This window comes from Ambystoma mexicanum, chromosome 9, assembly GCF_040938575.1.
Source record: "Ambystoma mexicanum isolate Mex_15411 chromosome 9, UKY_AmexF1_1, whole genome shotgun sequence".
Classification (NCBI taxonomy): Eukaryota; Metazoa; Chordata; class Amphibia; order Caudata; family Ambystomatidae; genus Ambystoma; species Ambystoma mexicanum.
Window position 1 is genome coordinate 904,841,958 of NC_090931.1, and position 26,490 is coordinate 904,868,447.

The window sequence follows — 26,490 nt, forward strand, 5'->3', positions numbered from 1 at the left end:
TGTTAAATAGAAGATAATGTATACAGGTGCAAATTCTGCGCTAAAGCATGTGCCGGTGATACATGGAGGACAATGCTCTCTAACACGCCTTTTCTATTTTTGTGTCTTGCAGTGGCCACCACAGCAACCAGCCACCATTATCCAACAGCTTCCCCCACAACAGCCTCTCATTACACAGATTCCTGCTCCACAAGCACCTCTGCAACCACGCTCAGGCAGCATCAAAGAAGGTAAGTGCTCCAATCGGCTTACAGTTTGTGTTACTGATTGCCACTCTTTAAGGCGCTTCGTCAACCCCTTCTCCAGGAGCATCACAAAAGATGTGTAATCTAATGGGCTGCGCTCCTCAAGCACTCCCAGCACCTCACATCACCCTGGTCCATCAATTAAGAGTGAGTACTGTCATGGGTCCTTTACATTTGAGAACTGCCAGTCTACTAATACATGGATGAAGCTAGTGGTTTTGAGGAGTCCACTCAAGGGGAACAACATGTATGCCAGAAGCAGACTGGAAACACCTTTACAAGAAGAAGAGTATGATTCAAACCGAGGATGACGAAAAACAGTACCTTTGAAAAATGTTCTCCACGGATAATACAGGCCTTTAAAGTGCCAGGTTTCACTGTACAGAGCCATCCTTGAAAGTGAATGTCCTAAATAAGCACAAGTCTATCTATCTATTCACTTTTTATATAGTGCTTTACACCCATGGGCCTCTAATCTGGACCTAAGTCAAACAGATATGTCTTGAAATGTTTTTTTAATTGAACGTTGGATTAATTGCTTTTAAGGGCTGATGGCAGCTGGTTCCAGAGAAATGGGCCCCAGGGGTAGAAGCTTGTGTTGCCCAGTTTTTTCAACAGGACACAGGGGTGTTGTAAAAGTGTGACTTTGTTTGATCGAAGGGTGCGACGAAAAGGGTATTTTGGAGATTCTTGTTGAAAGGTAGTAGGGAGCCTTTCCTGTTAAGCAATTCTGAGTAATGATAATGCCTTTGAATCTTATTCTTCAGCTGACTGATAGCCAATACAATTTCCTACAGGCGCAGGTAACATAGGTACGTCAGCCAATGTCAGAAACTGTCCAAACTGCTTCGTTCTGAATCACTTAAAGACTTCTTGTGTTTGCCTGAGAAGAGCCAATCAGGAGGCTATTGCAATAGTCTAGCTTGCTGTTGATAATAGCAGCTGCGATCATGGCCCTATTTGCCTCTGAGAGATAAGGACGGAGTTGCCATAGCAGATGGGTATAATAAGAGCAGGAAGATTTAAGATGGAGCACATGTTTTTCAAAAGAAAGTTGAGGGTCAAAATAGATCCCCAGAGTTTTCACATGATCGGAGACCTTAATCAAAAAGCTGCTGTAGGATGGATCAAGCCTTTTAAGCTTCATTTGTGTGCCCAGAATGAGTAGCTCTGTTTACTTGTTGTTCAAAGCTAGCAAATTTCTCGCCATCCAGGATTGTATGCTGTTGAAGATAATGTTGATCATTTCAAGGTCTTCTTTGTAGTGGCCTGAGAGTTGAATCACAATCTGCAAAACGTACACCCAGTGAGGAGAGAAGATCACACAGGGATTTCATAAAAACATTGAAAGACAGCGGGGAGACGCATGATCCTTGTGGGACCCCACAAGTCAGTATTGCTTTGGAGGAATGCGCATTGTCCTTGGTAACGTATACATTCCGGGGACCAAGGAAGGATCTAAGCCAATTGGCTACAAGAGTTGAGCATCCGTCCACTTGTATTAGTCTGTCAGCCATGATGGTATGAGCAACAAGATCAAAGGCGTCTGTCAAATCTAAGAGGAGTAACAAAGCCTGGCTGCCTCTGACAGTGATCTCAATGATGCTGGACTTGCGATCTAAGAGGGCAGTCTCTGTCCCGTGACCGGCACAGAAACCAGACTAGACAGTGGCGAGAATATTATTTTCCTGCACATAGCTTTGGTAGTGGTTCGTTGCTAGCTTGCCCAGGATCTTTAAAAGAAAAAAAACATTGGCAATTGTACGAAAGTTTCCAGGGTCTACTGCCTGTCCGTGTGTACTATGAAAAGATATTTCACTAAAATTAACATCGATTTTTGCAGAGGTTCAGCACTGATATTGCTGCAGCAAGGCAGTATGCGCAGGAATGCAGAGTTCTGCAAAATGCCCCAAATTAACTCTGATAAGCTGATCCAGTCTTGGGTTGTCTTTTCCGTTCAGGCACTTGTAGATGGTTTTGATTTTTGAACTTTAAAGTTTATGCCTGGTTGAGATAAATACTGGGACTGAATGACCAACTTGCACCAGTCACTTGGAACCTGAGCTCACTGGGGGCCTGAGCAAAATAGTGATGAATACTCTTCTGATTGGAATAAATGTGTTATCTTTGGAAAGGCACATGTAAATATGTAAATACTTAGATGATACCATAGTATTAAACAGCGAGGGAACAAAATAGGTAGACAAGGATCCCTCTTTAACACTAACTAACCAGAGCAACTGTGTGGTGATAAGGAGAAGGCACTGACAGCTGCAACATGAAAGTAGTCAAGGAAGGTGCTCTCTGATGGTCCCCTGGACCCTAATCTAGTCGGGCCTTCAGGATTTCCACAAGAAGCAATATTTAGATAAATCCCTCAAAGATTGTGAGCAGATCTGAGGCAAAACCGCAACTCCGAGTCCATTTGCGATAACTGTAAAGTAACTGAAGTGAGCTCACACTTAGCGTTTGAGGACCCAAGAGGCTCCTTAGTCAGTTCATTTTGGATGTTTTTGTCATCACACATTTAGTTGCACTTGGTTACATGTAAACAAAAAGGTCTATAGATTCCAAGCTGCAGGTAAAAAGATAATTTAATTCCAATTTAACAGTATGTCTATGGGCCTCATTACACGGATGGCGGTAAGGGTTTACCGGTACCGCTATTTTACCGTTACCGGTAAATCCTTACCACCTTACTACGAGGTCCCTTTGCGGGTTGGGGAATTTAACGCCTGCTTTTTGAAGGCTTTAAAAACCAACCCGCAAAGGGACCAGGGAGCTAATTACGGTACCGCAATTTGCGGTACCGTAATTAGCGCCTTCACCCATTCCGATAGAGCCCTATGGGGCAAAAATGGGAATGGGTAAGGGCAATGGTGGAAGGGGGAATTACTGCCCCGCCAGCCTTGGAATAGGGCGGTAATTCTCCTTTCCACCAAGGCGGTGCCGGTATTTTACCGGCATGAACCATGGCGCTAATAGCGCCATGGTTCACCGCCATCCGTGTAATGAGGCCCTATGTGTGTCAGGACTTTAACCAGAGTTCGAGATAATGTGAAGATGCGTTTCACCCCTTTCTTTTTTTTCTTTTTTTAATTTTGTTTGCTTGACTCAATTGTATTAACAATTTTTGCAAGACAGGATTGAAAAAGAATTTCCACATTTTCCTATATTTAAGTTCCTTTATAAGTTCCTTTAAAAGCTTGGTGGCATTGTAGATTTGTGAGTTCATCGAGATCTCCTAGCTCAAGTCCTGTTGTGATTGGTAGCCAGTTTAGCTGGTCTTTTCCCGTTTTCACAAGTTTAAATTAATTCAGTCCCATTGAGCCTCATTACACGGTAGGCGGTAAACCATGGTGCTATTAGCACCATGGTTGCTGCCGGTACCATACCGGTACCACCATGGAGGAAAGGGGAATTACCACCCCATTCCAAGTTTGGCGGGGCGGTAATTCCCCCTTTCTCCATGGCCCTTCCCCATTCCCATTTTTGCCCCATAGGGCATAATGGGAATGGGGAAGGAGCTAATTACGGTACCGCAAATTGCGGTACCGTAATTAGCACCAAGGTCCCTTTGCGGGTCCCAACTTTAACGGCTGGTCTACACCAGCCGTTAAGGTCGGGTCCCGCAAAGGGGCCTCGTAGTAAGGCGGTAAGGGTTACCGGTGACCGTTAACCTTTACCGCCTTCCGTGTAATGAGGCCCATTGTCTCTAAAGCAATGTTCTGAAGAAATTGCCCGACTGCGATCGTAAGTCTTGAGCTTTGACCGCTCATTAGATGGTGCCACCAGAACTCCTCTTTGAGGGTCCGTGCGTCTTTGAAGAGGTGACCCATATGAGTGGCTCTCTTAGAGGATGTACCAGGGCAGGAAAGTAACGGGTGTCTTATTGTTTCGACTTTGTCTTTACAATCACAGTATCGGCATGCACTGTGGTTCGAGCTTCCCCTGATTGCCAGGATCTCATTAGTTTTCATTAAATATAGTTGTCCTCTCAAGAATGTTGACCTTAAATTCTTGTTTGGAAATTTTGCCAAGTATTCAATCAGTGTGTTGATTTTTTGTGTGTTTAAAGGTAAGTGGGTGGTTAGCTTGTTATTAGCGGCGGTCTCTAGTGTTTGAATCCAGTCCCACTCTTTACGACGTTTTTTGATTTTCATTGGTTTTTTTCGAGTTCATCCTCTGTACTTCCAATCTGGTCCAGTAGTGTCAGGCCCTCCTTCATAATATACCAGTGTTAAGGAAAATCTTGTCGAAAGACCCAACGCTGGTCAGGCTAATATTGGACGCCAGACTAGACGTGGCGGTGTTGGATATTCCATCTCCAATAGTAAAAGAATATACTTTTCGGTCAATGACGAGATAGGAATGAGAGGCTATGACCATCGCCCATATGCCTCAAGACTTCTTGGCCCTAGCTCTAAGCTCAAAGCCAGAGATTTACAAATGTTATCAGTCACATTCTCATCAGGAACTAATCCATGTAGGAAAGTCGTCTCGACAAACAATAATACACAGAATGTGTCAGCATTTGAAGCCTGGTCCTGTCGGAAATCCAGATTCAAGAAGCATAGAGACTGGGTTTTTAACATACTATGCTGGAACCCTCGTGGATTCTCCCATCATGCACAGTCGAACAATTCTTTAGCTAAATTAGGTGGCATCGACTTCATCATTCTTCAAGAGACTTTCTTGTTAAAGCCAGCGGTACTAGATAGGTATGTCATCACCCAACAACATGCATTAAGAGGGCTTTTAGGGAGACCACATGGCGGTTTACTGGTGGCCATTAACTCTAAAATTGCTAAAAATGTAGAAGTGGTGATAAACTATTCCTCATGTATTCAGACGACAACCCGATCCACACAATGGTACAATATGAATATCTTATTTATAAATATTGATTGTAATGATGTGGAAATGTCTCAGGTTATCTTAATGGAGAAAATTGACAGTATTCTTACGAAATGGTAGACAAAACAAAATGTACATTTTATTATTATAGCAGGTGACTTAAATGCGGACTGTCTGAAGAGAGATACAGATCTCCCCCACTTTAGGAGGCCCTAACCATAATTGTAAAAAAGGTCAAGCTTGGGCCAAGGTCTTTAAATAATGAGATTTAATTTCCTTAAATGGTCAAGTGGATGGGGACTTGGATACTTGGCATCGTGGTACACAATCTACTAGAAATTATTTCATATTTACAACAGAAAATATGTTCAAGTGTTGTTAACGGGGGACATGGCTTGGGAGCCATTTAGGAGGACGTGTCTTCTCTGGGGCTCCTGCTGATCCGACCTTCATCCTGACTGAACCTGCTTAAAAACGGATGGAATTGTGACATACTTGGTGGATTGTGTGTCTGACACGTTGGGGCATAGGTGGACAAATTGTGGCAGTGAAGAACGGCACGGATGATGTGACATTATCCTGTGGAGTTTTGATGAGCATTATCTATCGTGAAGAAGAAAATGGCTGCCGGCTGAGGACAATGGCAATTAGTTGGCCCCGATACAGCGGTCACCCGACCATGGAGCTTTAACACGCTCTCACGGCAGAGGTGCTCGGGGGGTGGCGAGGTGGCGATCCGGTGCGACACGTGCAGCATTGAGTGTCAAACACCTCGATCGAGCAGGACTGCAATGCGGCAGATTATGTTGTTCAGCTGAGAGGTCTGGAAGGGGTGCGGTGTGCGCGCTGGAGCTGCCCTGCGAGCAGATTGGATTGGAGGCACGGAGACGCACAGTCGGAGCCGGGCCCCAGCACTGCTACAAAGTAACTCTGACAAGCAGTGTCGGAGCATAGAACTAAGCAAGACGCACCCGGGCCTCAGGAGCGTGCGATGCAGGCGATACATCTGTGATACTTAAGTATCCAGAAACGTTGCACCAGGGCCTCAATCCTGCCAACAAAGGAGGTGGGGAAGCTCTGAACAGAACGAAACCCGGGACTAACTGCAGGAAGCGCCGGCACTGCAAAGTGGTGAAGGTTCTCATAAACTGTTACACGCTGCATATACAGAACACTCAGAGGATGCATGTGATGTAGCACAGGGGGGAGCGAGGGGGCCAGTTTCTTAGAGGTGCCCATGTTGATGTGAGGGTGGTCAGAGGCAGTGTGACTGACTGTCCGGGTTATATTGCTTCAACAACAGACAAAGCAGTGTGGCACCGCCCCCGGCAGCCTGTAATGGCTTACATTAGTGGAGGGAGTTAAGAACTTGGACGGAGGGACAGGAAATATGCGGGCACTCTTGTAATTTGTGAGGTGCCTCTTGACACGGCCTGCTGCACTAAGGACATGAAGAAACTCTGGATTGCATAAGCCGTTGAAAGAGGGTGGCCATTGCAAGGAATAAAAAGTGGCAGCGTCGTGAAAACAGCTGATCCCAGCTGGTAGAAACACTGACTATGTGGAACCCCCGAGGCACACGTACCCCTACGCTAAGGGAAACCAGTGACACTTCAGCTAAATAAGAGGTAACAAGCAGAGGGAGACGGCCCTGGTGCGGGGAAGAAAGGCCCTACATAACGGAGTGCGCCAAGGCCAAAGGCTTTTTCCTGCCTGTAGCCCGCTCACAATACAAGGATGGCATCCAAATTGCCCAAAGGCAGGGGGAAACAATCCACCATCGAGGAGTATGCTAAATCACCACAGGCAATGGAGGCGGCCAGTGGGAAAGAAGAAAGCACTAAAGAAAGTGACAAGATGGCGCTCCACAACCAACGGATACTGGACGCCATAGTGGAACTGAAAGCATCAATGGGAAGTAGGATGGACACAGCCATTTTGGACCTAAGGATTGCGCTGGAATCTAAAATTGACGCTGTGAGTATCGATGTAAATCTACTGCAGCAAGATGTATGTAGATGTACAGTAGAAAGCACGCATAGAGCCCTGTCACGAAAACCGCCATCGGGAGCGCCACCTCGGCCGATTATTGCAAAGGTCCTGAACTATAAAGACAGGGAGAAGGTCCTGGAACACTTCCGTAAGGGAGGAACAATAAGCAGAGCATCAGTGACTGTCACAGCGTATCCGGACTATACATTAATGGTACAGAGACAACGCCTGAACTATGTGGCCGTGAAGAGGAGGATGCGTGAGGCAGGATATAAATACATGTTGCTATACCCAGCAAAAATGAAGGTGCTCCTAAATAACAAAGCTCTATTTTTTGATTCACCAGAGGAAGTGACAACATGGCTGGACTCGAGAAATTGTCCGACGGGAGCGGTAGATCAGAAGGAGAGTGGGACAGAGATGTGACCCGGAGCCTTGCAAGCACCGCAAAGATACATCAGATGACTATACACAGTGATAAGTACGGCAGATATGGGACTGGATTATAGCAAATTGCACATAGGATTGTTGGCGCAGAGCGTGGAGCTCACACTACGACAAGTTGTCAACATATAGCAGGAGGTAACACCAGGAGACACACTACCAATCCCCCCAGAGGTAGTTTAGTCGGGATACTTTTAGGAAGATATCCCCCTGCTGGGTACCGAGTATTGGTTATACTGAGAGACGGGCTAGATGCTGGGTAGCCTGAGATCCAGGGATGAAGCTGGGCAACAGTTTAGGGAAGTTGGAAGGTGGGCAGGAGGGGGGCAACAGTTGGGGTTATGGAGGGAGGAGTGGGGGAGTTTTGTTGGGAGTGAGGGTGGAGGGGGGGAAGTTGGGGACAGGGAACGAGTTTACATCCACGCGCTACTGCGCATGAGGTGGAAGACAAGGGAGGATAGAAGCGGAACAGGGTGTGGATAAGAGATGGGAGACCTTAAGATAGCAACCTGGAATGTCAGGGGGCTCAATAGTTACTTGAAGAGGAATAAGATCATGATGTATCTAAGGAGGCAGAGGATAGACATCGCTCTATTACAAGAAACGATTTTTACCAACAACTGTATGGACACGTTGAAGGGGTGAATGGAGCGAGGTGATGGAAACATTAGAGGATATAGGCTTACCTAAACGAGTGCTGAAGAGACAGAGATCCTAGAGGCCCCAATTACATTAGAGGAACTAGAAGCAGTAATTAAGCTATTATCTACTAGTAAGGCCCCGGGAATGGACGGACTCCCTAGTGAGTTCTACAAAATGTATAAGATGGAGGTGCTCCCCCAACTACTGGCAATGTTGAATGAAGCATTTGAAATAGGGACACTGCCATAATCCCTGAGAGAGGAAACTATTATCCCACTTCTCAAACCTAACAAGCCGAGGACAGACTTCAGGTCGTATAGACCGCTATCCATGCTGAACCAAGACAGCAAGATACTCACGGCTGTTTTGGCAAATAAGACTGGGATGGGTTATTAACAAAATTATACTCCCTGACCAGACCGGATATGTTCCACATAGAAACATATCTGATAATCTCAGGAGGCTCCACCGTGTCATAGAGCAAACAGAAGGGAACTCACAAGAAGTGGCAATTGTCTCATTATATGCGGTAAAGGCCTTTGACGCTGTCAAATGGCCTTGCTGATGGCAGCCCTAAAAGAATATGGAATAGGACCTGGGTACTTGAAGTGGATGAAACTACTGTACAGCATGCCACTGTATGCCAGGGTCAAGACAGGAGCAATCATCTCGGAGTGGTGTCAACTCAATAGGGGCACCAGACAGGGCTGCCCTTGGTCTACAATGCTGTTTATCTTTGCATTAGAACCCTTGGCGATATATCTGAGGCAACAATACGGGGAGGTGGGAATCTACACGAAAGGAGGGTCACATTTAATATCAATGTACGCCGACGTTATGCTGTTATACTTGAGATATCCGGAGGAAAACATATTTTAAAAGTAATGGAGCGGTTTGCGTTGCTCTCTGGCATTACAGTCAACCCGAAGAAGTCGTGTATATGCCCCTTGCGGAGGGATATTATCGCTGGTGAAATCTTTGAGGGTGACTTAAAGGCACTATCCAACACTTGCCTCCAAATATTCTAGGACTGGAGTTTGTTTATATTATTGCACCAGTCCACAAATATGTTGAGGAGGGTGTTTAGTGCATTTAAAAAAGATACTGAGTCCCCCTCCATGTTTTCACTGTGATAATATCACTGGTAACCCACACAAAGCTACAGTCCTAGGTGTTCCGCAACACAAAAAGGACATTCACCCATGTAGTTTTGGTCCACCATTCTTCATACTTCATAGGATGTCTGTGACCTGGTCTCCAGGAGTGGGGAACCCCACAACTGACCCAAAGTACATGCTGCCTGTAATTTCTGGTGATCCGATCCCCACATTTTTAAAAGCCCTTTAGTAGAAGAATGCCTCCCTTCCCCTCTAAAGTTTTCCATATCCAAATCAGGATTCAGCACTTCTTTGTTCCTGGTGTTTCATATTACGCCGTCATGTTGCATTCCAAAAGCGCCAGAGCACTTTGCGACTGTGCTGCATGCCAGGAACATGTAAAGGCAATGCTCAGACTGCTGCAGTTATCTGAGTAAACATCAGCACACCAGTAGCACCGGCGGATTACCAGCAGTCACGTAACGAGGACCATTATTATGTATCCTATGTTCACTGTCAGCATTGGTGCACAAATCCTCTGTTCTTTATTCTATTAATATTCCTATTCTGACACTTGATGAGGTGTGTGTTATCTGGGTCAAAGGACTGGTTAGCAGCAGATACTGCAATCTATGGACAGGCCATCAATATTGTAATATCATCTAAATTGCTTTTTAAATACACACCATCTAAATCTCCCTTCCCCCAAATTTCCATAATGTTTTATAGTTAAATTACTTGGTCTTACTTAACAACCATAGTGACCACAGTAACCATACTCAATGTAGTACCAAACATCTTATGTGTGTCACAGATGACCTCAAGAATACACCAACTCTCGAAGACAGTCCAAGTGTTTTTATTTGAAGATTTGTAAAGGGGCTTGCTAAGGGCCATCCCTCTCTCTCTAGTGCGGGCCATTTCCTCCGTAGCCCAGGCATCCCTAAACCTCAGGATGGTCTATAGTGATCGGTAACCCCTAAGATTGTCTTCTCTCTTCATTTCCCTCAGGAAACAATCTAGGTGGTCCCTGACCCAAGTTCTGTAATATTACATGAGGATTGGTGCCCTTCAGACACCCAGGCCCAATGTGGTTGTTTCCTTCCATGCCCTTGCACTCCTTATATCTCTGTCCCTCCTTTTCCTCCTCCCATCGTCCTCCCGACTGCTCCACCCACTGTCTCCCCTCTCCCTCTCACTCCCTCTGCTATCTCGCTTATGTTCCTCTCTCTTTCTCTCTCTATCGCACTCTCTAATACCTACCTCCACCCAACAATCTTACTGTCTACTACTAGCTCTTTCTCTTTTCTCACTCTTTTTTTTAAATATTATATTTTATTGGTTTTGTAACATACAAACTTTGGTCCTCACCGGGCCAAGACGCAAAACAAACTAAAAACAATAGTACCGTACAATGGAATACTCAAACAAGCAAATCATACAAAGTCGTATTAAAGTTATTGTGCTAGTGTGAAGGATCCTCTACTGCCCTGCACATTCTACATTCAAGGAGTGTTATATCAAGTCTGGTTGCAGAGTTCACGCCTCGTCTTCCCATCAGTGCCATATCTTGTCTGCCTTTTTGGGACAACCTCTGGCTTTATACACTCTTCTTTCTTTGGCAATGCAAATCTGTACATCAGTGATCCACTGGCTAATTTGCGGCGTCTCTGCAGCACCCCATAGTTGTGCTATATTCCTTTTAGCAATTGCAGTTGTTGTCATGAAGCAGAGCTTTTCGTACCTTGACAAGTCTATTTCATTGTCCGCTCCAAGGAGTAGCAATTTCGGGTAACTGGGGATCGTCTTGTGTAGCACTCTAGTAAGGATGTCACAGCATTGCCGGCAATGATCGCGGATGTTTGGGCATTCCCACATTTTGTGAAAGAAAGTTCTTTCTTCTCTTTGGCAGCGTCGGCAGTTGGGTTCTGCTATCTTACCCCAGTGGTACAGGGCTACCCTCGGGTAGTAGATTCTATGTAGTATTTTTAGCTGTACCAATCGCAGCCTGGTCGATATGGCCACCTCCCGGGGGAACATTAATATCTGAACCCAGTCTTCCGGTAATATTTCCCCAACTTCAGCTTCCCATTTTGTCTTGAGCCACACCAGCTCTGTTGTAGCAAAGGAGGTGGTGACGTTGTACATTACTGTAGTGACTTTAGCCTGGATGCAATCTGTTATTATATTGTGTTCTATTGGCGTGGTATCTGGCATGTCAGCTAGCGTAGGGAGGTGCTGCTGGAGTGCGTGTCGGAGCTGTGTGTAATGGTACCTTTCTGTCTCTGGGAGGTTAAAGGATATAGGGCCTCATTCCGAGGCTGGCGCTATCCATGGAGTAAAGAGCACCATGGTAAGCAACTATGGAGCTATTTACTCCATGGAAATCCGGCATGGTGAATGGAGTAACTACCGGTCCATTCCAAGGTTGGAGGGACCGGTAATTCCCCATTCACCATACCGGTTCCCCATCCCCATTCCTGCCCCCATAGGGCTCAATGGGAATGGGGAAGGAGTAAATTACGGCACAGTAAATTACGGTGCCGTAATTTACTCCAAGGTCCCTTTGCGGGTTGGATTTTTAACGCCTGCTAAAAGCAGGCGTTAAATGCCAACCCGCAAAAGGGAACTCGGAATATGGTCGTAAGTGTTAACGGTCACCGTTGCCATTAACGGTGACCGTTAACCCTTACCTCCAGCCTCGGAATGAGGCCCATAGCCAGTTCTTCATAGGATCTGATGGCGCCATTGGTTACAATGTCGCCCACCTTCTCTATACCACACCCCATCCATACTGGCCATTTCGGTAATTTGGTTACCTCGTAGAGGTTTCCATTATTCCATAATGGTTGGATTGTCGTGACTCTTGTCTCCCCATCCCATGAAGGTATGTGATTCAGCCCAAATACAGGGTGTCTGTGCTGCTATGTTTTGGGGGGTCGATCTGGGCATTGCCTTGTACTGTTCCGGGGGGGGCGAAGCCCGTACATGTGGCAGTGTTGGGTCTGCGTGCATTGCATCGTTTACTACCAACATCTGACTGGCCCAGTAGTATCTCTGTAGCCTTGGTAGGCCAATTCCAACCTCCCATATTGACCTTTGTAGTGTTCGTAGGGCAATTCTCGGACGTCCACCTCCCCATAAGAGCTTTCTGAGTATATTGTCTATGTTCCGGAATTCTTTCACAGGTATGTGTAGGGGGGCGTTTTGGAGCACATACAGGTAGCGGGGGAGTGTGAGCATTTTGAACAGTGCGGCTCGGCCTAACAGGGTCAAGCGTAGGGTCATCCAATGCTGCACATCCCCTGTGGATAGATCCGTAATGGGTTGTAAATTGTTCAGTGTGAAATCATCTAGATTCCTCGTGATCTTAATTCCTAAATATTGGAGGTGATCAGGGGCTATTATGTATGGGCAAGGCTCGGGAACCCCACTACCTAGAGAATTTAGTGCAAATAACGTGGATTTGGACCAGGTTACTTTCAGGCCGCTAAAAGCACCATATTTCTGGAGCAACTGTGTCACCACCGGGCACGTCGTCTTGGGATCCCTCAAATATAGTAGTAGATTGTCTGCATATAATGAGACTCTGTCTTCCCATTCTGAACCCCCCGGGATGCCACTCCATGTGGGTGCCTCTCTCAGCAACTGGGCCAGTGGTTCCATGGCCAGCGCAAAGAGCAGGGCTGATAGTGGGGTCGGGTCGCTTTTCCCAATGCAAAGGAACGTGAAGTCCAGCCGTTCACTCAGACTTCAGCCGTTGGTGCCTCATATAGGAGTTGGACCCAAGAGAGAAACTGTTCCTGAAACCCCATTGTTCGCATGATAGCCCATAGAGCCTCCCATCAAATGGAGTCAAACGCCTTTTCAAAATCTATTGCAAGTACACCCAAAGGGATGTTGAGGGCCTGGGCCCGCTCAATGGCCAAGTGTATTCCTCTTATGTTCATTCTCGTGGACCTGCCTGGCATAAAGCCACATTGGTCCGGTTGGACTAGGGATGTTATGACTTGCTGTAGGCGTATCGCTAGGAGTTTGGCCAGAATCTTGGTTTCACCATTAATGAGGGAGATGGGCCTATATGAACTGCATTGATCCGGGGGCTTATTCACTTTGTGTATAACAGTTATTGTAGCTTTCCTCAGGTCCGCCGGGAGGTGTCCCGTTGTCCGGGCCTGTTGGAACATGTTGAGTAGATGGGGAGCTAGGTTGTTACAGCATATCTTCTTCCAGGTTTCTATAGGAAAGCCGTTCGGTCCAGGGGTCTTCCCAGACTGGAGCTGCATCATGGCCATTGCAATTTCGTCTTCCGTGATGTCTCGTTCTAGGCCAGCAATCTGGGTTTCATTGAGAGTCGGGAGGGTGATACCATCTAATATAGAGGTATCAGTGGGAGTTGTAGGTGCTTTATATAGTGTCTTGTAAAACTTTGCGAATTCCTCAGCTATGTCCTGGTCCGTGAGGCAGGGTTCCAAGTTTTGGGACACAATTGCTCTCACATGGCTGTGCCCCTCGTCTCTCCGTTCAAGCCAGGCTAGGACCTTCCCCGCTTTGTCCCCAGTATCATATATTCTGGCTCGCATAGCACTGTGTGCCTGCCTGGCATTGTCCAATGCGATGTTTTGCAGTTTCTTTTGGGCTAGCATCAGTGCTCTGTTGGTATCTGGACAGTCATTGATAAGATGTGTTTCTTCTGCTTGTTTTACGTTTGTTTCTGCCTCTCTCAGTGATTCCGAATGCATTTTCTTTTGGGCCGTCGTCCAGGAGATGATTTCTCCTCGTAGGACTGATTTGTATGCCTCCCAGAGTGTAGTGGGACTTTCTACTGATCCTTCATTGGTCTCAAAGTACTCTGTAGTGGCCCTTTGTATGCGTTCAATCAGCTCAGGGGAACCTAGGTAGTAGTTATTCAATCTCCACACCGGTAGAGGAGCTGGTTTGCACGTCGTGAGTGATATGAGTAGAGCTGAGTGATCTGAGATGCCCCTTGGAAGGTATTCGGCTTGCGTTACTGTGTGTGTTAATGTCGCGGGCATGAAGAAATAATCCAAGCGTGATAGCGATGCGTGTACTCCAGAGTGGAAGGAGTACCCCTTTTCTTCCGGGTGTAGGTCGCGCCACACATCCTTAATACCAAACGCTTCCACAAATGTGGCCAGATTGGTTCGACGGTTAGGTTCTCTGTTACGTAGATGTGTACGGTCTTGTACATTGTTCATGACGTCATTGAAATCTCCTCCTAGGACCAAAGTGTCCGAGGTGTTGCTGGTTAGCAAGGGCGTTACATTGTCCATAAGTCTGGATTGGAGAGTCGGTGGGGCATAGATCGCCATAAGGGATATCGTTTTGTTCCAGAGCATGCCCGTGGCATATATGAATCTGCCCCCAGTGTCCTGTATTGTTTTGGTGACGGTGAGCGGTAATCTTTTGTGGATTAATATAAATACCCCTCTGGCTCCCATCGTGAAACCAGCTTATATGGTTGTGTGATAGTTCAAACGTTTAAATAGTGCGTTGGATGTACCCGCCAGATGGGTCTCTGTTAGGAAGACTATATCAGGACTGTGCCTGTTCAGGAACTGTCTCACCAGCCTCCTTTTCAGGCTGTTTCCTAGGCCATTTACGTTCCAGGTGAGTAGTTTTAAAGTTTTATTCTTATTGTCTTGTAGAGTTGCGTTCATGTGTATGGTTCCAGCTGGCAATGGAGCCTCCCATAGTGGGGGCGTTGGATGCGTGTGACTTGCAGCAGGGAGCAGTGATTGCTAGTCGATTAGTCACTGTTTTATGTAATATGTAGTGCTTCATCGAGTATTTCCAACTTGTAAACTTTTGCCAAACTCCCCCCTCCCCATACTTCATCCCCAACCGAAGCATCTGTCGCCCCTTAACAGTTCAAACTTTACTTAGACAGTATATCTAGGCAGTCTAGGGCTCTGCCTATCGTTGTACGTTCGTTTCTTGCCAAAAGGGGGGGCGGGACGGTTCCATTCGCCAGCCATTACTTACTTTCTGCCATGTGAATCTTGTTTTTAGCAGGTTTCATTTCTCTTTTGTGTTTCGTGTTTTCACTTGCCTTTTCTGTTGCCGTTTCCGTCATGCGTTTTCCTGTTGTGGCGCATTTTCCTGCCGCTGTGGTGGACTGTTGTCCGGTGGTCTTTCTGGATGTGGTCTATTACGGTCATTTCCAGCCTCCTTCTTTCTGTTACAGTCACCTTCAATGTGCCTTTCTGCCCTCGCTGGTATCCAAAAAGTGTACTGTTGTGCCCTTGTAGTATATCTTCAGTTGAGCAGGGACAATCAGACCATATTTGATTCCAAGCGATTGAAGGCGTTTTTTAAGTGGGTCAAAGGATTGGCACGCTTTTTGGACTTCTCTAGTGAAGTCAGGGAAAAAGGAGATCTTCGAGCCGTTATAGGTGATGGACCCCTTCGTTCTTGCCATTTGTAGTATGGCATCCCTGTCTATATAGTTCAGAAGTCTTGCTATGAACGCACGCGGTGGCGCCCCAGGGATGACCCTGCCTGTTGGGATGCTGTGGGCTCTTTCGATAGAAAAGAATTGGAGAAGGATTCAGTGTCATATATATCTAATAGCCATCTTTCAAGAAACAGCTCCATGCATTCTCCTTCAGCTTTTTCCGGCAGGCCTAGGATGCGGACGTTATTGCGCCTTGATCGACCCTCACTTTCGTCTACTCTTCCCTCTAGGGATTTCATTAGTTGTAGCAAGGTGGTTATCTGGCGGTTGACACCTTGTAGATTGTCCTCGGTCACCGATATGCGTGCTTCCGCCTCTCCGGTGTGTGCGGTCAGCTTCTGCAAGGCATGTCTCAACAGGGATACCTCAGCTCCAATGGCGTCCATTTTCTTCTCCATTGATGTCCTGTAGCTGGCAATGGCGCCCATCACATCCCTGAGAGAGAAGTCCTCCTCCATGATGTCAGGTTCGGTCGATGCTAATCTCTCTGGTGATCTAGACAGCAGAGTGGTTGCATACTGTTCTATCCTGCTTTGGGTGGAGGTTTTTCTAGGTTTGTCCTTCCCCATATTGCGAAGCAGGGCCTTGTATTATGAAGAAAAGTACGTTCTGTGGTTGGGAGGCACTTCTCAAATCGCTATGGGTTGGGAGAAGCTGTTGCCGGGGGCCCGTGTCTGCATCTATGCGCCAGTATTTCAGGGCCTGCGCTGGGAAAGCAAACGGATCTCAGTTCGCTCGCGCGGCAGTCTCTCGAGGTGTTGCTCTATCCCAGGCGGGGGGCCCGCTTGCAGCGAGATGGGATCACGGGAACTCCTCTCCCACAGCGCGTTCCAGGCAGGCAGGCAGATTTCAGGGCCCACTCCCGCCTCTCCTTACCGGGTCTCGTGGGTTCCTCCTCCCGATGCTCACCACAGGTTAGCAGAGTAGCAGGTAAGCAGCAGGCTGGCGGGCGCTCAACAATGTACGGAGTGCCTGCGTCCACTCGGGGGGCCAGGGGGGAGGGGGCCAGGAATTCCAGGACGAGTCCCCACACGTAGCCGGTCTCCTCTCTTCGGCAATCCGTTGGTCTGCGTAGGGGGGGGAGGGGGGCAGTCCCCTCTCTCTCAAGCAGCTTCTCTTCCACAGGTACCAGGATTTGTAGCGGCGCCGGGCTCGTGCTCAGCAGCGCCCGGCGGCCATTTTGGAAACTTCCCAAACGTCGTCACTCCAATATTTACCAGCTTATATCTCTGAAACTGGCAGCCAATTTCACACTTGGACCACCGGGCATGAGAAACGTTATGTTCCGATACCCGAAAACACCTTTTACTTCACATGGGCAGTTGTTTTTATAGCGGGATATCGCAGGATACGGCTGACGGCCTCAGGAGCACCGAGAGCTCACGCCTTCATGCCGCGTCCGTTGACCACGCCCCCTCTTTTCTCACTCTTAGTGGTTACTAATGCTCCCCCATCTCTGCACTACTACTACTACACTCGCCCCTCCACACTACTACTACTACTACTACTACTACACTCCCCTCTCCACGCTACTAATGCTACTACTACTACAATCGCATCTCCACAATACACTGCAATCCATTCATACCTTCACCCAAAGTCACTATTTTCACTCCCTCAGTCAACTTCCAGTTCACTCCCTAATCTCCTACTATTATCCTCACATACTTTGCAAGGACACACAAACCCAACTGCCACTTTCTCCCACCAACCAATAACTCACCCTTTAGACTCCATCAGCAAAGTTTCTCCATGCTTCTCTACACCTTCCTTCCTCTGCCTGGCCTAACCATCCTCATTTCCTGTACCTGTTTTTATCCACCTCCTTCCCTCTCCATTGGTTCTCTCCTGCACCTGGTTCGCTGGCCCAACTGCTGCCTTTCCTTTTCCAAGGAAGGTGTTACAGGTGAACAAACATACAAACAGTGTTTTAGGACAGCCCCTTTCTTAAACATGGGTCCGGCAGGACCAGGCAATGCCTTCCAGCTGAACCGTGAATCTAATTCTGTGTCCCAGTTTGTGTGAGAGCTTTCGGACAGGTTTGAGAGGCCAGTTTGGAAAGGGGACTGCTCTGCTGCCCCATCGCAGGTAAGCATATTGTCTTTGTAGGTAAGCATGTTGAACTTGCTGATAAGTTGAGTAGAGCACTCAGTGTACTCGTCAGTGCTGAAGTAGTTCCTCTTTTGCTGCTTTGCGTCGCATATCAGCTTTTATCTGTTCGTCAGCAGAGCGGGTTGTTCTATGGCCCGACTGCTCCTTGTGATTTATTTCTCAGTTAGATTGCTAGGTGTCTCTCCCACCACTAAGCATGCTGGCACTTGAAGTTCTACGAGACAAGAAAGAAACTGCACAGCATTTTGCAGTACAGGCATGGGGATCGAAAGAGGTGCTCATTTGAAACATGCAGGCACATGTAGAATGGACAGCGACAGGGCCCTCCCAATTCCCACGGTCCACACCTGAGGCAGTACTGACCCCAGTAAACACTCTGGCAGGCCTCACACCACAGGTTGAGAGGGGTCACCATCCCCTCTTGACAGGGTTACGTCTCTGGCTATATTACATATGTCACAGATGGCACAAAAATCACTGCAAGACTTAGAAGCAGTCAAGTGTTTTTCTTTTTCTTTGTCGGGTCTAGGCCCATCGCTCCCTCATTCGTCATGTAATGATCCTTCTCCCTAACCCAGGTGTCCATAACTCCTGGTTGGTGCTACCAAATGTTGATGCCTTTTTAACCACTGTCTTATACTACAGGTTCTCTACGTGCCGGCTATCTAAACTTCCTCAAGACTTCCTAAGCAATAAGTTACTTACCTGTAACTCCTGTTGTCCAGCATTTGTATCTTTCAGAGATTCACATGCTATTTGAATATTCCCGGCGTCAGGCTGGGAATGCTCAGTGATAGTAAAAGACATTTTATTTAGAAAATGAAGAAACCTGCAGTCACCTTAGTGTTCCATCAGTGTTATTTTGAGCTATTTACCCTCTGGCCAATAGGCAGTGCCTCCAGCCCTGGAAGCCATCTTCAGATTCATATAACACACTTAAGAGTGCTAAAATGAGCCACATGTGGGGCAAGCGGGGGGGAGGGGGCGATGGGGGGGCTTTAAATGTGAATCTATGAAAGATACCAATGCTGGAGAGCTCGAGTTACAGGTAAGTAACTTATTCCTTCTCCAGCATTGGATCTTTCATAGATTAACATGCTGTTTGAATATAATATTGTGAGAAACCTGGGGCTATTCTCCAATTAAGACCCAGAGAGCCCTCTATTCAAGTGGCCGGGGAGGGCCATCGCTCTTGAATCCCAACCCTGGGGGTAGACGAGTGAGGGAGGATCACTTGGGTAGGGGAATCCGGGGTTACCTTTGTGGGAACACCCCAGGCAAGACGCAGTATTCTGATGGGGTGACACAAGAGGAGGAGGAAGTCCTGGACGTCTTCATGGGGTGCGCTGATTCCCATCACCGTAATCCAGGTTTCATTTTCCCTAATTCCAATCCTGTCATCAATAACTAAAGGGGGAGGAAGGAAAGAATCAATTGCCCAAGGTGGGGAAGGAAGAAAAAACAACTAAAACAGAGCCAGGAGTCCAATGTTAATATCCATTCATCCTCTACCGATTTAAATCACAGGGAATACGATCAAAACTCATGTTTTCAACCATCAGGAATATGGAAGGGGGCAGCGAAAACCAGGCTACATGATTTCCCTATGTTCATTGTCAATTCCGTGATAGAAGAGAGGGAAATAGATCTATCCTCCAACAAAACCCTTCCATCACACCCTCCCCATTGAAAGTGGCCATTCCCCAAAAATACAAAGCCAAAACTCAGAATAAATGGACATATCCCAGTAGGGAATGAGACCAGGATAGAGATTGCGAGTAAAACAAAGTATGTTTATATAATAGTAAAATGAGGCATGCAGAGGACTCTGCTGCTCTGAGAGCGCTCTGCAAACAATACAGAAACATAAAATATTTAACCACAATCTTCGTCATCGATGGCAATTTCTATAAGTGTTACATGGTGCCATTTCATTGGCTCTTTTAATTAATACAATATGCGCTATAGGGTGGCAGCGCTGCTTGATTGGCTGGTGCTGAACTTGTTGCTTCTTGTGGCATGTGAGTCCGCTGGGCTCATCTGGGAGGGGTGAAGGTCAGGCTGAGTCCACACCATCAGTCGTTTAACTAGTCTAAGCTGCACAATATTTATTGACATGCAGTGATTATCATAGGACGTAAACCTTACACAGAATATGCAGGGTCGTCAATAAATTGTAGGAAACAGTGCACATTCTTGCCCTGGGCATCAGTGGGGACAGGGGAGCAAGGGTCCAGGTGCCTTATCTGAAAGTGCCCGCCTAAGAATTACTGTCATGGCGCTTCATGGTTCAAACAAACGATTGATAGATGTTAGTACAAGGAGGATATATGATCACTCTGGATTAGTTATATTGGGGGCCATCTGCGGGTCTCTCCGTCTGCTACATGAAAGAAACACAGGGGTGCAAGGGTTATAAAGGCAATGGGCCTCATTACGACCCAGGCACTGGACCATGGTGCTATTAGCACCATGGTCCATGCCGGTTTCCAGCATGGTGGATGGCGGAATTACCGCCCCCATCACAAGGTTGGCGGGGGCGGTAATTCCCCATTCACCATTTGCCCTTCCCCATTCCCATTTTGCCCCATAGGGCATAATGGGGATGGGGAAGGCGCTAATTACGGCACCCTAAATTACGGTTGCCGTAATTAGCTCCAAGGTCCCTTAGCAGGTTGGATTTTAACGCCTGCAAAAAGCAGGCGTTAAAGCCTCCAACCCGCTAAGGGACCTTGTAATCAGGCGCTAATGGTTTAACGGCGCCGACGCTCTTTACGGTGCCGTTAAACCATTAGCACCACGGTCATAATGAGGCCCAATGACTCCTAAAGGTGGGGGGAGGTTTGGAGGAGCCGGGGCAGGTTTTTGAAGACGGATGGCTTTTCGCGAGCCAGGCTTCGGCCCGGTCACACACAGGGCAATGATCTCAGAGGAAGAGAAGTAATACATTGTCAGTTTGCAACAATTCGCACCTGTCACAATCACACTAACTGGAAGGAAGAGAGATCAACACTCTCCACCGAACCACGGAAGCCGAATGAACTCGACCCTCCCACCGTGGTTGGCACAGGTGCCTGAGTTAGGAAACAGGTCGCCACGTGGCAGCCAATGGGGGGAAGAGGGGTTAGGGAGAGGTTGTGGATAGGGAGGGGTAATTAGGAACACCGGAAAGAGGGTAAGGAAACTCCTAAGGTGGATGGGACTGGGGTAACACCAGGAAAAAACCCTACTCTAACTCACATAGAATGAACAGAAATATCACCTGCACTATTAACATATACCTGATTCCTGAATAGCACACCTTAATACGTGTACTGTATCCTGCTCTGAAACATCATTCTCATACAACACATAAGCAAGCAATATGACCACACATAAGGGAAAGCTTCCCAAAATGATTAGACAATACACATGGCCCTTCAGGCAGCGTTAGCAACATACAGCATAAATGCATTTCCTTTAGTTCCTGGCACTAGTGAAATGTCGTTGTCCATATGCAGTACTTCCTGCATCAACCCACACAAGATTGGCAAAGTTCTTGAACTATACGAGTAACCAACACACTTTAGTTTTTCACACCGATTGAATTCAAAGAGATTAGGGCGTTACTTATCTCAGGTCTGGGGAGCCCGCAGGATTTCCCTAACAAATATTGAAACAGCAGTAAATCATTCCAAGCAGTTCAGGAAATATATTGCCCCCACGAGTACTTATCTTGAGTCTGGGGAGCCCCGTGGGACTTCCCAGACGAGGAACAGCAAGCGTTGTCTCTGCCGGCTCCTCAGCGCCCCTCCTGCTCCTACTGCACTGTGAACGCGTGCGATCAAGCGTTCCTCCCCTGCATCTTGTTTCGTCGCACGCAGACGCCTTCCTCCTGTTGCCGAACGCGGCAGCCTGCCTCCTGCTCCAAATCAACAATAAGCCACACCTGCCCACCGCCGTTGCCTGCCTTTAAGCTGCCTTGATTCTTGATGCAGTACAGCTGGCAAGGCGCGCACGGGCCAAACTACAAAATAACACAAAGGATGCTGGGAACTGAAGTTTCCTTGTCCTTCCAGCACATAATGTCTCAATAGGCGTATTTTAGCACTCCGCGCCTGTGCCAACCCTGATTCCTGACATTACCTCCTCTTCCAGGGCTCCTCCCAGGACCTGGTTTACCTGGGTTGCGTAAATGAAATAGTTTCACTAACCAGGGAGCATGAACCTCTCTAGCTGGTTCCCAAGAACAATCCTCAGGCCCGTAACCTTCCCAGTGGATCAAATACCATAGTTGTCGATATCTTCTTCTGGAATCCACAATGCGTTTTAATTCGTATTCCATGTTCCCATCTTTCACTGTGGCTGGGGGCTTCTTCGTAGTTGTCCCCGGAGCTGTGGATTTAAGCAAAGAAACATGGAATACCGGGTGTATTTGTAGAGTTTTAGGCAAACGCAGTTTCATAGCTGTTGGTGACACACATGCAATGATTTCATAAGGTCCAATGAATCTAGGCATACATTTACGAGATCCAACAATGGAGAGGTTTCTGGTTGATAACCAAACCCTGTCTCCTGCTTTATAACGCAGACTCTCCTGTCGGTGTTTATCAGCATGTCTTTTATAGGCTTTCTTAGCCTGTTCCAAAGTGGTGTGCGCCTTCTGTCGGATCTTGAGAAGCAACTGTTTTCGATCTTGCAACACAGGTAGATTCTCCACTTCAGGTAAATGTTCTGGTATCATATTCTGCTCATACCCAAATAAGCATTCGTTAGGAGACATACCCAATGACATGTGCAGTGTATTGTTATATGTAAATTCAGCCAACCAGAGTGCCTATACCCAAGACTCTCGGCCATCACCTAAATAGCCTCTCAAATATTGTTTGAGTGTTTGGTTAACCCGTTCTGTCAGACCATCAGTTTGGGGATGATAACTCGTAGAGAGAGCACAGTTGATTCCCAACATGCGACAGAAAGCTCGCCAAAACCGTGAAGTGAATTGAGGTCCTCTATCCGAGACAATAATTTTTTGGCAAACCATGTAGTCTAACCACATGTTGAAGAAACAACTCTGCTAACCTGCCTGCTCCAGGTATTCCTTCACAAGGAATGAAATGCGCTTGTTTGGACAAGAAATCCACCACTACCCAAATAGTGTCAAACTGCTTATCAGTGGAAGGTCGGTAATGAAATCCATTGATATATGGGTCCATACCTTCTCAGGAGTGGGTAATGGTTGAAGTAACCCTCTTTTCTTTACATGATCTGCTTTGTTTCTCATACAATTCTCACATTTTAGTAGATAGTTGCTCACATCCTGCTCAATGTAGGCCACCAAAAATACTTTTCTAGCATAGTTTGCATTTTCCTTTGACCAGCATGTCCTGCTAATGGAGAATTATGACACCAATTTAATGCTTTTTTCTGTACTTCTTTAGTAGGTAGAAATAATCGGTCTTGATGGTACGGCAACCCCTGCCGCACCTTTCTTTCTGGATGACTGTCCCGCCACTTCTGGAGTTGCCGAGGTGGTAATGCTCTCTTGACCTCCCCAATTAAGTTGGTGGTAATTGCTCCAATGACTTTCTCTGAGGGAATAATTGCTCTTACTTCACTCTCCACACTCTCCAAATTTTGCTGCCTAGACAGTGCATCTGCTTTGCCATTATTCTTTCCTGGCCTGAAGGTTACTACGAAATCAAATTCATTGAAATACTGAGACCAGCTGAGTTGTCTGGGACTAAGTTTGTGAGCAGTCTTAAAGTATTGCAGATTCTTGTGATCAGTCACCACTACTACCTGATGCTTAGCCCCCAATAGGTAATGTCTCCATTCTAGAAAAGCTGCTCGAATAGCTAACAACTCCTTATCCGTGATACAATAATTCTGTTCACAACCTGATAACTTTCTAGAATAAAATGCCACTGGGTGCCACACTCCCTCCATATCCTTCTGTGACAAAATAGCCTCCACCGCCAAGTTACTAGCGTCAGTCTCCACCTTGAAGGCTTGACTTGTGTCTGGATGTCTCAACACTGGTGCAGTGGTAAAAGCTACCTTTAAAGTCTGAAAAGCCTTTTCTGCTTCAGGACCCCAAAAAATGGTGTTGCCTTCTTAAGCAATCGTGTAATTGGCGTTACAATGGCTGAAAAATTACTAATAAAACGCCGATAGAAATTGGCAAATCCTAGAAATGATTCAACATCCTTGATACATTGAGGAGATGGCCAATCTGTTACAGCTTGTACTTTCGTTGCATCCATCACTACACCCTCTGGAGTGAGAATAAACCACACATAAGGGAAAGCTTCCCAAAATGATTAGACAATACACATGGCCCTTCAGGCAGCGTAAGCAACATACAACATAAATGCATTTCCTTTAGTTCCTGGCACTAGTGAAATGTCGTTGTCCATATGCAGTACTTACTGCATCAACCCACACAAGATTGGCAAAGTTCTTGAACTATACGAGTAACCAACACACTTTAGTTTTTCACACCGATTGAATTCAAAGAGATTAGGGCGTTACTTATCTCAGGTCTGGGGAGCCCGCAGGATTTCCCTGACAAATATTGAAACAGCAGTAAATCATTCCAAGCAGTTCAGGAAATATATTGCCCCCACGAGTACTTATCTTGAGTCTGGGGAGCCCCGTGGAACTTCCCAGACGAAGAACAGCAAGCGTTGTCTCTGCCGGCTCCTCAGCGCCCCTCCTGCTCCTACTGCACTGTGAACGCGTGCGATCAAGCGTTCCTCCCCTGCATCTTGTTTCGTCGCACGCAGACGCCTTCCTCCTGTTGCCGAACGCGGCAGCCTGCCTCCTGCTCCAAATCAACAATAAGCCACACCTGCCCACCGCCGTTGCCTGCTTTTAAGCTGCCTTGATTCTTGATGCATTACAGCTGGCAAGGCGCGCACGGGCCAAACTACAAAATAAAACAAAGGATGCTGGGAACTGAAGATTCCTTGTCCTTCCAGCACATAATGTCTCAATAGGCGTATTTTAGCACTCCACGCCTGTGCCAACCCTGATTCCTGACATTACCTCCTCTTCCAGGGCTCCTCCCAGGACCTGGTTTACCTGGGTTGCGTAAATGAAATAGTTTCACTAACCAGGGAGCATGAACCTCTCTAGCTGGTTCCCAAGAACAATCCTCAGGCCCGTAACCTTCCCAGTGGATCAAATACCATAGTTGTCGATATCTTCTTCTGGAATCCACAATGCGTTTTACTTCGTATTCCATGTTCCCATCTTTCACTATGGCTGGGGGCTTCTTCGTAGTTGTCCCCGGAGCTGCGGATTTAAGCAAAGAAGCATGGAATACCGCGTGTATTTGTAGAGTTTTAGGCAAACGCAGTTTCATAGCTGTTGGTGACACACATGCAATGATTTCATAAGGTCCAATGAATCTAGGCATAAATTTACGAGATCCAACAATGGAGAGGTTTCTGGTTGATAACCAAACCCTGTCTCCTGCTTTATAACGCAGACTCTCCTGTCGGTGTTTATCAGCATGTCTTTTATAGGCTTTCTTAGCCTGTTCCAAAGTGGTGTGCGCCTTCTGTCGGATCTTGAGAAGCAACTGTTTTCGATCTTGCAACACAGGTAGATTCTCCACTTCAGGTAAATGTTCTGGTATCATATTCTGCTCATACCCAAATAAGCATTTGTTAGGCGACATACCCAATGACGTGTGCAGTGTATTGTTATATGTAAATTTAGCCAACCAGAGTGCCTGTACCCAAGACTCTCGGCCATCACCTAAATAGCCTCTCAAATATTGTTTGAGTGTTTGGTTAACCCGTTCTGTCAGACCATCAGTTTGGGGATGATAACCCGTAGAGAGAGCACAGTTGATTCCCAACATGCGACAGAAAGCTCGCCAAAACCGTGAAGTGAATTGAGGTCCTCTATCCGAGACAATAATTTTTTGGCAAACCATGTAGTCTAACCACATGTTGAAGAAACAACTCTGCTAACCTGCCTGCTCCAGGTATTCCTTCACAAGGAATGAAATGCGCTTGTTTGGACAAGAAATCCACCACTACCCAAATAGTGTCAAACTGCTTATCAGTGGAAGGTCAGTAATGAAATCCATTGATATATGGGTCCATACCTTCTCAGGAGTGGGTAATGGTTGAAGTAACCCTCTTTTCTTTACATGATCTGCTTTGTTTCTCATACAATTCTCACATTTTAGTAGATAGTTGCTCACATCCTGCTCAATGTAGGCCACCAAAAATACTTTTCTAGCATAGTTTGCATTTTCCTTTGACCAGCATGTCCTGCTAATGGAGAATTATGACACCAATTTAATGCTTTTTTCTGTACTTCTTTAGTAGGTAGAAATAATCGGTCTTGATGGTACGGCAACCCCTGCCGCACCTTTCTTTCTGGATGACTGTCCCGCCACTTCTGGAGTTGCCGACGTGGTAATGCTCTCTTGACCTCCCCAATTAAGTTGGTGGTAATTGCTCCAATGACTTTCTCTGAGGGAATAATTGCTCTTACTTCACTCTCCACACTCTCCAAATGTTGCTGCCTAGACAGTGCATCTGCTTTGCCATTATTCTTTCCTGGCCTGAAGGTTACTACGAAATCAAATTCATTGAAATACTGAGACCAGCTGAGTTGTCTG

General features: G+C 46.7%; 1 protein-coding gene across 2 annotated transcripts in view; it reads left to right on the forward strand.

The window, feature by feature from the left end:
* C9H21orf58 (chromosome 9 C21orf58 homolog) overlaps positions 1-26,490 on the forward strand; it is a 352,196-nt gene that overhangs the window by 193,155 nt on the left and 132,551 nt on the right. For both annotated transcript variants that reach the window (XM_069616036.1, XM_069616037.1), the window contains exon 5: positions 113-230. In XM_069616036.1, coding sequence (XP_069472137.1) covers positions 113-230 — 118 coding nt within the window. The remainder of the gene's footprint in view (positions 1-112; positions 231-26,490) is intronic.